General features: G+C 38.1%; 1 protein-coding gene across 1 annotated transcript in view; it reads left to right on the top strand.

The window, feature by feature from the left end:
- Positions 1-13,362, top strand: part of Sytbeta (Synaptotagmin beta) — a 506,258-nt gene that overhangs the window by 343,260 nt on the left and 149,636 nt on the right. Inside the window, exon 2 of the mRNA XM_081753867.1 lies at positions 7,437-7,637. Coding sequence (XP_081609993.1) covers positions 7,437-7,637 — 201 coding nt within the window. The remainder of the gene's footprint in view (positions 1-7,436; positions 7,638-13,362) is intronic.

Here is a 13,362-nt window from a genome sequence, read left to right as displayed (position 1 = left end):
ATTATTATTATTATTATTTGCAAATATAAAATACAATGGTATTTTTTTCTGTGATTACTGATCTCCTTCTCACAGAGATGAAAGCTCGATCACTGGTTTTCCAGCCATGCTAATTCATTATCCTTATTTTTTATTCTAATTTTAAAATAGAAAACAATTGCAATGAAATATAGGACTCAGATTTCTAAAAATACGCCTTCTTTTTCGAAAACTGTATCCAACCTTTCACTAAGAACGAAGATCAATAAATAACGAACGAACAAACAAATGTCTTGTACTTTTAACTTTGCTGTTTTAACCAAAACCGGTATTATTGCAATCATACAGCTTGCGATGCGTCGAAGTCAAAACACACCTATTGAACAAAGTGTTGTTCTGTCATTCACGTGCGAATGAGTGTTGACGCGTACAAGTGCTTCCATTTCTCGGTGTTAGTATGACTCAATTGAAACGTAATATAGCAGCTAACCGTGGAAATGTGTACGAGCCGAAATACTGTCTGCTACACAGTAATAGATGTAAAATAATATATTCCAATTAAAGTATTTTTCTCCATGGTAGAAATTCATAGTAATGTGAAATACAAAAATATACAATTTTCCCTATGTCTTGCAATTTGGTTGTTATAGAATTAATAGTTTTGTTTCGATTTCCTCGCGGCACAGTAGCGGTCCATTCGCGGCACACCAATGTGTTGCGGACCGGTTGGGAAACGCTGATCTATAGTCTTTCTCTTATAAAAACAATCTAGAGTTCTATCATTTTTTTTCTGAAAATATAGATGGAAGTGTTTAACAATTACTTATTGGGTACAGAATAATACCGTTCAATATTACATAGACGTACAAGTGGTTTCTAGTTAGGGATGCACGCGAGACGAGACGAGACGAGAAATGGAAAAGTCTCGTCTCGTCTCGCAGCCTCAAATGTTGGTCTCGTCTCGCGTCTCGTCTCGTCTCGCAAATGTGAAGTCTCGTCTCGCGTCTCGCATAAAATTTTGAGTCTCGTCTCGCATCTCGCGCGAGACTTTCTCGCATGGTCTCGCAGTCTCGCATATATTCTGGATCAAAATTTTGCAATGTGTTATTCTATGGCTTTAATGAATGATGATGTGATATTCTGTCCGAAGGCAGGTATTTGACCTAAAAGTCCCTTGGCAAGGTGAATCCATGGTGGTTTGCCATTGCTTTCCATGGGATGAATGTTCATAACATCCTAAGGAGATGGAACCTAGAGTTCAACATGGTATCCGAACTTGTGTTCCCTCCGCTCTAAATTAAAAGAAAAGTTGTGCTGGAATTTGATTGCTGTACCATTAATTCTCGTCAAATTAATAGCATAATTTACAGCAAAACCAGCATAAATTGTTGCTGGATCCAACATTGTTTTCCAGCTTAGAGGTCTCCAGCAATATTTTCCAGTATGCCATGCGGGTACATTTTTGCACCGAATAGACCGATAATTGGAGCGTTCGTTTTGAAGTCGGAAGTGGATGTGGTGAGGGTAGGATGTGGCCATTCAAACATCCAATTGTAGGCAATTTGAAGCCGAAAGTAGGCGGATAGACACATCCTATCCTCACTCTAAATCACTAATTGTCTGACGGAGAAAATTAATATGTAGGCTACAGTACGTTACCAGACTATACAGTAGAGTAATTGTACAGTGGGTAATTGGATTAAATATAGGTAACTGCTGCAAATAATAAAATTTAAACTCCGCCCAACTTACCTTGTACTCCGCCTTCCTTCACCAAATTTTAGCTTCATCCGGCTTCATCCTGCCAAATGCTTTTGAGATAAGGGCTGGAGGTCTATTCTATAGTTACATGTCTGTGGTCTCAAATCAGGGTACCGCAATTTGTTGCGGTACTCATCGCGGAATGCTCTCCGTATAAGTGAGGAACTTACCACAAAAAACCTCTCCTTTTTTTTAAAAAAAAAAAAAAAAGTAGCTTCATTTATACGGTTTACTATTACACGCCACAATTACCATATACTAATATACTAACCTAAATAACTGATATACAACATAATTATATTATATACTGTAAGGATCCTCACGTTACCGTACCAGGCAATAACAACGTGTGAACTACATGTGTTAGTAATAAATAAAAACAAACAGACGACGGTCCCGAAGAGGAGTCGATCTTCATCGCCAACAGTCGGAAGGACGAGAACCAACGAAGGAAGCCGACAATAGAGGATAAAAAGGACCTACACGCCTCGACCAACATCAATCTTCCCGGATTGATCTAAACACCTAAAACCCCTCTCACGATGCTTGGTCACCGAGAGGTACCTATCCTTATACCCACGACGCTTGGTCACCGGGTTCCTTTCCTTTTCTCACGACGCACGGTCACCGAGAGAGAGATACCTAATCTACACCCCTCGCACGACGCTTGGTCACCGAGAGTACCTCACCTCAAAGCCCACGACGCTTTGTCACGGGCTCCTATCTAATCTTACCTAAATATTAGTGGAATTTCTTATTATAATTTGTATACATAAACTTTTTATAATAAAAAGGTGAAGGGAAAAGTCCAAATCCCGAGTACATTTATTGCTCTACCCAAGAAATTTTACAATACTAATAACAATTATATCAATGGCTTGCCGCGGGGAATAGTGATAATTAATTTTCAACACTCCAGACACTGTCAAGAATGCTATGCACTTACCTTAGTTTCCTTCTTCTGATGGAAATATATTGTTATATCCTCCTTCCTGCAGCTACTCTTCTGATCTTTGTCGCTGTCGGAGTAGAGAATCGCGTACTCGTTCTTGTGAATATTTTGCAAGTGTTTCTTCACCGCGTTATATTACGAGAATGCATTTTCAATTCTATCTTCTTAGGCTTACATAATTTACAAATAGCCAACTCAGTATTCGTCGCAATTTCAAAGTAATCCTGGAACTTACTTTTACGCCCTGCTGTTTCGGATGGATCAAGACTCGAACTTGCAGAAACAGTATTGAATCCGTTTCACTTTCAACTGGGTCCCCATTTGGCTCTTCTAAAATATCGTCGCCACTATCAACATTTACACGTTTTGGTCGTTTCCTTGAAAGGTGATTTTCCATTATAAAGATGTTTTTATACAACCAAAAGCGCTTGTAAACAACAAAAGAACTCCTCACAACACAATACGACCCAATTTTCTCGGTTCGTTCGTGCTTGTAGCAATGTTGCATTATCGCATTTTATCAACTTTCGCTTTCAACTTATATAGTGTTGCCAGATCTAGAAAATAAAATTACTGATAGATATAGGGCCATTCCTGTCATCTCCCACCAAACCTATAGGGCCATTCCTACCATCTCCCACCAAAACTATAGGGCCATCCTACCAAACCAGTGTTTGAATTAAACTTCCGAACTAGAGGGGAATGTTTTTGATAAATACATCCTACTTATTCCATGTAAGAATATCATGTTATTTCTGCGAGCCAGGCCGGGGATAAACTTTGACGAGAGGGGATTTCCCGCCATCCCCCAAAATTAATCGCTAGTAGTAATGTGAAAAAGACAGAAACAACAGAAATATCACATTTCACAGCAATAGGGAGTCTTATTCGCTTTTCAGACCAAAAACAGAAGTTCATGTATATGTTTGTGTCGCAAAATAAAGTCCTAAATCGATGCTGTAATAAATTTCCAATTTACAAAGCTTTTAGTTTTTAGTGATGTTTAGAAACTAAAGAAGGCTTTAATTCTGAAAATCAACCTTGAATAATAATAAATCTCATAAAAGGTCTATTGCCCCAATCACTTTTTTGTTCCTGGAGGCATTAACGCTCAACTTAGAAAATTCAATAAATGTAAAATCACTAAATATACAATTAAATGTAATTCATAAATGTTGCGAGACTGCGAGAAGTCTCGCGAGACTTCTCGTGCGAGACTTAACAGAGTCTCGTCTAGCGTCTCGTCTCGCATGGTTTAGTCTCGTCTCGCGTCTCGCATAAAATTTTCAGTCTCGTCTCGTGTCTCGTCTCGCAAATGCGAGACGAGACGAGACTTCTCGCGTCTCGCGTGCATCCCTATTTCTAGTATTTGACTCCCCCCCTCCAAAGCTTGTATCCCCCAATAAAAGTTTCTGAGAACGCGCCTGTGCGTCAACAATGATGGATCATTTAGTCACCTGTTACATGTGAAACGTAACCTACCTTACAGCCACGTAGCTGTGGACTTTGATGAAACAAGGTAAAATCTTTGAGTTTTACGTCCCACGGTTATGCCGGTTAGGCTAAAGGAGACGGTGATGATGAGAGATGAGTGAAATGGTGGAATGAAGAAAGTGGGAGGAAACGGGAGAACCCCGAGAAAACCCACGAGCAGGGTGTTTGTCCACCACAAAGTTCACTTGGCGGGGGCCGGGATCGAACCCGGGACCCCAAGCACCAGAGGTGAACGCTCTACCACTGAGCCACCGCGGCCCTCATGAAACAAGGTAGTTTTTATCTAGTCGCAAAGGCGCCAGAAGACTTAAGACATTCCTGCAATCTACACAGTTACAATGCTAATAATTGCTTATTTTTTTTAAAAAAACGTAGTTTGGGTTTCCGTATACGAAGAGTGATCGGAAAGTAAGATTACAAAACCTTCAATGAAACGTTTATATATTATTTCATACAACCAATACATCCAACAAATAGAGTACATACATTAGGTTATTTTTCGACATTGTCTCCATATCGGTTGAGGCACTTGCCACATCGTGGGAACGAGTATAAAGATTTCCTTCTGGTAAAAATCCTGTCCCTGCGTGTTCAATGATGTCACGAAGTGTTTCATCTCCTTCCAAGCGAAAAGACGGCCTCCTAGGTGCTCCTTCAAGTGCGGGAACAGGTGAAAGTCGCTTCGAGTGAGGTCCAGGCTGCAGGGAGGATAGTCGATGAAGTCACCAGAGAAACTGTTTCAACAACGTGGTAGTCTTCTGTGCTGGCGCGCGTTGTCGTGAAGGAAGATGGTGCTCTCGGTGAGAACTCCTGGCCGTTTCCTCCTGATTGGGTCGCGCAATTATGTCAAGGTCTACCAGTCTTCCAGCTGCCGGTGAATTTGAGCCGCAATTACATGTTTCTCCCACAGAAATCGAATAACTAAGCAGACTTCTTCGCGAGAACAGTTTTCCAAACAAGTCGCCGTTTGTGTTTACCTACAACTAGTGTCGTAGGTGGCAGGTTGCTGAAACTCGCACAGTTGCTAACTCCATGTATTAAAAATACCGTGTACCTCTCATTCCTCTATAATAGACAAAACTCCAGAAATATCGGCCTTGTAACCTTAGTTTCCGATACTCCTTTGTATTTAACCTGCTTGTCTGTGTGACCGTTCGTCCGAGAGACAAATAACTTTAACAACTATTCCATGGCCAGGCAGTGCTGTCATTTCAGATTTTGCATACCGATATAAAATTTCAAGTTTTTTTATTAGACCTAATAGAGTATAATACAATTTATTAAAAACAAGCATGATTTTTCAAACTTAGAGGGAGCGGAAATTGATCCCCTACCACCCCACATGACGCCCCTGTGTCCAGGATGTAGAGGTTCAGAAGTTAGAACAGAGATCGTTGATGGAGGTAAGCAGAAGTGGTAGAAACGAACGGTAACGTAGAAACAGTACAAATATACTCTCACTTCCTGTTTCAATATTAATCGAGAAAACATCATGCCGTACAAAGAAACTTCGTTGTGACTCTTTTCAGTTTGGCGACCTTTAATTATGCTCCGAGGTTAAGGAAACGGTGATAATGATAATAATGTGAAACGATGTAATGAAGAAAGTGGCAGGAACCTTAATAATCATTTTGAAACGAGAGTACAGTAATCATTTACGTAAATTTGAATTACGTAATCAATCTCGAAAATTACACTTACTAGCCCGTATGTACACTCATGTCCAAAATTAGTGTCGCATGGCTATAAATATGTTGTTGTAGGAATATAATTTGATAACAAATCCGCCTGGTATTTCTTATAATGTTAGTATGCCTATAATCGGCAAAGACATGTATGTGGCAAATTTCATGTCAAAACAGCAGTAAATAGGAACAATAAAACGAAAATAAAACTTTCTTGTCCATTTAGCAACATTTTGTTTTACTCTTTCTCATTTTCGTATTTATAATTGTTTTCCTTTGAAATTTACCACAAATATACATTTTCCGATTATACGAAGTACCCTGCAAAATCATTATCAAATTATATTCTTACAAGAAGACAGTTGTAGATATGCGATAATCATTTTGGACATGAGTGTACATGTTTCTGGTTTCAAGACTTTGACATCCATTGCAGATGCAACGATATCCAAAATATATATCTTTTCTGTATTGATCTAAAATAATATTATGCAGAGTGTTTCAAAACAACACCAACAACGTTTGGGAGGTACCTCCTGACACCAAGATAAAATGAAAAGTATAGACCAACCTAGGTGCACAAATGCTTCCTTTCGGAGTTATCGGCTGCCGAAAACATGAAAAAAAATGAACTTTGAAGGTCCCATAGCTTCAATACTATGGAACCTACCGTAGTCGGGTCGAGACTTCACTTAGGAACTAGTATGTGCCCTATCCAAATATCCATCTTTCAGAATCCTGTTGTACTTCTTGAACAATTTTTATACAGGAAGTTGGTGAGTACTTCAAATTATATGCCTGTAGCCAAACTCCCTCTATAAAAATTGTTGCGTGAGTACCTTAGGATTCTGAAACATGTATTTTTGGACAGCGCACATATTCGATTATAATGAAATCTTAACCCGACTATAGTAGGTCCCATAATTTTTAAGCTATGCACCTTTAAAACTCATTTTTTCGTGTTCTCGGCACTCCGAAAGGAAGCATTTGTGCATCCAGGTGGTCTATAGTTTTTGTCTTATCTGTGTGTCAGAAATCACCTCCCAAACGTTGTCGGTGTTGTTTTGAAACACACTGTATAAAAGATCCTTTATATATAATTTGTATAGCTACTATTCATACTTTTTATAGTTCATCTCATATCTGAGTAATATTGTTGCATAACGTTTCATTTATAAAATAATACTGTGTAAATAATATACATGTAATAATGATAGTAACAAATACAGCAATTTCTTATGAAGTTACATTTAAGGAATTTCACGTCAAATTCTTGTTGTGTAAGAGTTTGCGGAACGTATTACTTACGTAAGTCGGGGTTGCTGTATGAATATAGGAAACGAAAAAGTGTAAGTCTGTATGCCATGCTAATCTTAATGATAAACAGTTACTCTAATAGTTGCGTTATCGTTAGTTAATAATGCTTACATAGTTATACATAGTTACACATCTCACTATATGCTCTATGAGCTGCCAGGCAATTTGTCAGCTTAAAACTACTCATTTATACTTCTTACCATTACCATCTTTTTCTAATTCTTTGTATTCTCTTTTCCTATTTCCAGGAATTCAATGTGGCGAAGGAACAACATGTGGTTCAGCCTGCACCCACCGTGGCGGGAGGACAGGAGCTGAGGTCGCCGATCGAAGGACCAAGCAGTGGCGTGCTGACCCATCAGTCCAAGTCGTTCCCTGGAGGACAACCACGTCTTAATCGCACTCCTTCCATCTCTTCCCAAAGTAGCCTCGAGAGCGTCTCACGCCAGGTTAGTTTATTCTTTCCCCGCTATTACTACGACTTTTCCACTATTACTCTTATAAAATATAGCTATATTTAAGAATAGTATAAAGAGGTAAAAATAGTATCTAAGGGGAATTCTGTCCAAACGTTTCTCGGGTCATGAAGACATATAAAGAATCTCTCTCTCTCTCTCTACATATATATATATATATATATATATATATATATATATATATATATATATATATATATATATATATATATATATATATATATCATGGACTTATGGACACACCCTGAGTTCTATCCGACAACGATAAGAAGAATTTTCAAAGCGACAATATAGCAGGTATTTGTTCGTTAATACAAGCCGTAATTGAGATATAGACCCGTAATTCTGAAAGAGACACCAATATTTGAATGTCCACAGCAAGGCAGGCTCAAGGGGAAAAAAACAACACTTGCGCATCCTGTAATATTCAATGCCTTATCTATACTAACATTAATTTATTTTAAGCCCTTGTTTCTGGTCTAGTAGGTAGCACGCGCTCCTTTGATGGGTTCGATTCCCGATGGTAGAGCATTGTAATATGAAGGCATTACGGGACCTTTGTTCTGAAAAGAGACACTAAACTTCAATAAACAGCAAATAAAAGTAGTTTCTTGGGTCGCGGTGGCTCAGTGGTAGAGTGTTAACCTCTGGTGCATGGGGTCCCTGGTTCGATCCTAGCTCGCAACAAGTAAGCTTTGTGGTGAACAAACATCGTGTGCGTGAGTTTTCCCATTTCCTCTCACTTTCTTCATTCCACCATTTCATTCATTTTTCATCACCGTCTCCTTTAGCCTAGCCGGCATAACTGTGGGACATAAACTTTAAAGATTTCATTGCATCTTTTAAAACTAATTTCTTTTAAATGACTTAATAACATGTCAAGTCAATTCTACAGAAGTGTACTAACTCTCACATTGTGTGGGAATTCATTGCTCTTGTGTTTGTAGAAATATCAACACTCAGTTGCCCGAAGGTTATATAGTGTCTTCTGATGACATGTTCCTAATTTTCGTCGTACAGCTTGGAATAAAGATCGATAATCTAAATAAAGACCTGACACTTAAACCATCTTTATAAACAAATATCGAAATCCAAAGTCGTAGGCATAAGTATAAAATTTGTAATGGTAGCATACGGTACAAAAAATACCTTTACTAGTGATATACTATAATGTCCATCGACTCCAACAAACCATAAATGAAAACAGATGAAGCAATTTTATTAACTGCGTTAAATCGAGGTAAGTCATTTTTAGTTACTTGAATGATCGTTTGTACACGAGTTAGTTAATAATGTAAGGCATGGCGTTCCAGTGTGAGGGGGCAATTGACTTATACCACGTGCCTCTGGGTCCCCACACTATAAGAAGAAAGAGGTAGGCTCTTTATGAGAAGTAATAAGATTACTATAATATTTCTTATTCATTTTTGGATTCAAAATATTTAAGAGCTGATAAACCATCAATTCGTAAGACGCTTTTAGGACTATAGTTCGTTCATAGATATGTGGTGGATCACTAAGTGTTCTCGGTGCTATGCTAAACACTGCTTGAATAGTGCGGCTTTGCCAGGTAGTGTAGAGTGTGTACTGGTGCCAGATAATAAAGAACGTAATCATGGAATTCTGTCTGGATACTTTCTGAAGAAATTAGTTTTCGACCCTTACTGCCATTCACAGCTAAGTTCCGCTTCTCGAACTGCAACGCTAGAATCCAGGAATTAAACTTACAAATTTGGTAACAACGCATTATGGCGTTCTGCGCAACATTCTTCTCAAAATCCATTTCCTTAAATGTAAATTAATGTTTAAATAAAATGTGAAACACAACACGAAAACCGGTCAAACAATATATCCATTTCGTAATAAGATCGTTACTTGTATCGTACTTTACACGTTCAAATAAACATTTCATAAAATTAAGCACTACTAGCAAGATTTAACAACAAGTGCCATCTTGTGTGCTCATTGTAAAACGAATCAAATATTTTCTTCTATTTGTTACCTTTTACAATAACAGAAGACACAATCAAATGAATCAGTGCCTTGTGTTGTAGCTGAAACATAACTTTATCTTATAGTACAATATTTATAATATGTAACTTTTCATTGCAGAGTAAGGGAATGTGCTAAAATATGTACTGACTTCCGGGTGGTGATCCACCTTAACGCATGCATCTTCGGCACTAGAGACTCGATCTCAATTCCCGGTAGGAGTTTATATAGTTTGAATTCTACGTTAAAGTGTAGGTGCACGTGTCATATAGCCTCGCTTTTGAAAGGGACTTTGCTAAATTCAAATGCAACCAACTAACTGCATACAAAAAAAAATGTCATGAAGTGCACTATCCAAATATCTATCTTTCAGAATCTTCGGTACTTGCATAAATCAGTTTTAGAGGTGTTTGGGAGTACTTGATCACTCTCCACCTACCTCTCTAAAAATTGGTGTGCAAGCACTGGAACATTCTTAAACATGGCTATTTGGGTAGTTCACATACCAGTTCCTCAATGATGCCTTGACCCGATTACGATAGGTTCCATAGTAGTAGAGCTATGGACGTCTAAATTTCACTTGTTTCACGTTTTCAGCACCCTATAACTCGGAAACTATCCACTTTTGAGCACAGGTTCATATGAACTTTTTTTCTTGTTTTTATGAGGAATGTGTTCCCAACATATCGTGACACACTTATGTAATACTCTGTATAACATACATATCTTAATAAAATAGATAAACGCTCATCAAAAGTATCCTACGATTAAGTATAATGCCTAATTGAACAACACTATCAATGTTTCACGTCCTAAAATAGTGAGAAGCAAGCAATAGGAATGTTTATTTTAAGATTAATTTGTTTCTGGCAGCGAGACTTCCTTTCTCCATTTTCTCTGTATCGACTTAAGCAGGAAGAAAAAAAACCGTTTCTTTTTCTTCTTTTTCCACTCCCCGTGAATTGCAAGTGCATCGGCAGAACCAACACTACAGATTCTGTTACACAAGCTAACAGTTTGTAATTCACAATTCATTTCGATCATAGCAAGCAAATCAGAAAAAAAAAAAAAAAAAGAATCAGTAGAAGAATCGAATCATTTGTGGAAATAATCTTAATTGATTTGATTCACGCCACGGTTCGTTCATATGATCCAATCGTTCCAGATCGACACGACAATAGTCCACTGTACAGCACATTAAGTATTCCAGGCAGCTTGTTCTAAGTTGATTTGTATATGCAATAGTTTACTTTTTGGAAACTCTCTGCTAATTCTGACAAAACACAACAAATTGTCTTTCAGTTTCCAGTTTCCACAGCGATGCTCACGTATTGGATGAAACCCAAATCGTCTGAAACTCACCATCAACGGTACCGCCATCCACTGCTCGAAGCATGTTAATTATCTAGCCATAGTCTTTGACAACAAACTTATCCGCAAACAACATGAGTGGAAACTTCAGCTACAGAGGACACGCAAACTCAATCTCATCTGAAAATTAGGAAGTACATCTTGGGGAATGCATTCAGATATAATTCTCACTACTTACAAAATATTCTTACACCTTCTGGTCGCTCATGGACACACTGTGTGAAAGGAAACACCAGCTTCTCACAACGAAGGCCTGAAGATTATAAAATAGCACGCTATCTTCCTCGGATTTTGCACTAGACTATCTTACCATATGCCTCCATTATAACACGGTATATCCTTCTTCTCTAGTCTTCAACATCCAGAATCTTTACGAATGACCTATATTAACAACGACATTCCAATATTTTTCGACACCATACATCTTGATATTGCTCACGACTTTCCCCCGGAATACCTATTCCTCTGAAGAATTTCATCATATCGTATTCTCACACTGTGCCTGTCAATGAACCCCACAAACTTCAGTATTACATATATAACACCTTTACTTCATTCTCACCTCTGCACTTGTGATCCTTCTGTCTACTAATATTGTAAAGATATAAAAGATTATCGTTTATTGACCAGTATTGGACTCCCAACCTATTAAACTATTGATTGATTGGTAAATTGGTGAAATTTTCTGAGCGTAAGGAAATTGGCATTATTTTTTGTGAGACTGTTCTTTGTTTTTAAGTTACATAAAACTTTTTTCAGGCACGGGAATAACAAACTACTGAAAACAGATATTACTAACGAATTTATTCTAGTCTGAGAATTCATGATATGTTTTCTTCAGCACCTTCCGACGTTTTCTTGCAGAGTTGAAAATCTGTTTATGTTATGTCAGTATACTACTTTTTTTTTTCTTTTTTTTTTTTTTGTAATAAAGCTGAGAGAGCCCCTTTCTCGATTATTTAACCATTCTTACATCAAGTGCCTGATGACACGAGACTCATCTCTTCAGCAACACGGCAACAGAATCAGGAAGCGGATCCAGGACGGACTTCTAGGGGGGCGGTGGGTTGTAATACTGTTACTTAGAGCTACTTTTAAGAGCTCCAAACTCTGGGGTGGATTTTATTTATAAACAAAATAAGAAATTTTCCTCTTCTGGTGGGGACGATCGCCCCCCTGGATCAACCCCTAAAGAGAATTTGGCTTTAAAAACTCGAGCACATCAACCCAGAAGAAGGGAGTCAACCGGAAGAGATTGAACTAGCCGTTACAGTCTTTAATCTAATAGATAGAGAGTCTGCCTAGAGTTAGTCTCAGACAAGCAAACTTACTTTTAGTCTGTCAGCGTAGCTACCAACACTCGTATACTTATGCGAATCTGAGACATGGCCATTTTTACGCTAATTAGATCCGACATTTGGAGTTCTGCATGCCTAAATAGAACAAGGAAACAACCAGCACCAACCAGCAAGAGGGCGACAAGGAGCTTAGCTGAGCCATGGTTAGTCAATGGGTACTGTGATTCCTAGAGTTCTTTCCTTCCAACCTCTTCTCCCAATAAACTCTCTCACCAGTTCTTCTAAAACTCTCATTTTGTTTATTTTATGTATTCAGACGGGCGTCACCCGATTCCAAAAAGTACCTATTCTCATTTGAATTTCATCCTAAGTATTCAAATTGGCGACGTAGCTTCACTGAAACTTAATTTCAGCATTAGTATCCATACCAACATGGACCTTCACTCGTCGCTTATTAGTCTATAGTTGCCCCGAAACAGAACATAACCGTCATTTGTTACTAACAGCTTCTCAGTGTTGTCTAGTCTATTGTACGTACCTGATGGATACTCTTTTCATACACATCGCCTACCTTCTTCTTACACCTTATCTTTGCAATTGTACCGTTTACTCACTCATTCATGTCAACCTCCTCCATTCCTTTCTTTTCCTCTCACATTTGCAATATTTTCTTCTCAGCACTCAATACTTCAGCAATGCAAACGCATCTACTGTATGGAAATTAGTATAATTGATGACTATATATAATTATATATAATTGATGACTTGTTGATTTGACCATCTCAGATTTGTGTAAAAATTGGTGTACAGCTTTATTACAGTGGGAGGTGAAAAAATTCCAAATATTACCTCTCCGCCCTGAAAGTGTCGATAATTTCAAGTATCTGGGAAGTATTTTGACGAGAGACGCTTACTGCACCAAAGAGATCAGGTTAAGAATTGCTATAGCTAAAGAAGCATTCAACAAAAAAAAAAAAAAAAGATCACTCTTAACTAGCAGGCTCAATATTGGACTTAAGAAGAAGTTGGTCAAGTGC

Source organism: Thermobia domestica, chromosome 3, assembly GCF_964235325.1.
Source record: "Thermobia domestica chromosome 3, izTheDome1.hap1.1, whole genome shotgun sequence".
Taxonomy (NCBI): Eukaryota; Metazoa; Arthropoda; class Insecta; order Zygentoma; family Lepismatidae; genus Thermobia; species Thermobia domestica.
Note: the sequence above shows the minus strand (reverse complement) of the source record. Positions and strands in the feature narration are given on the sequence as shown.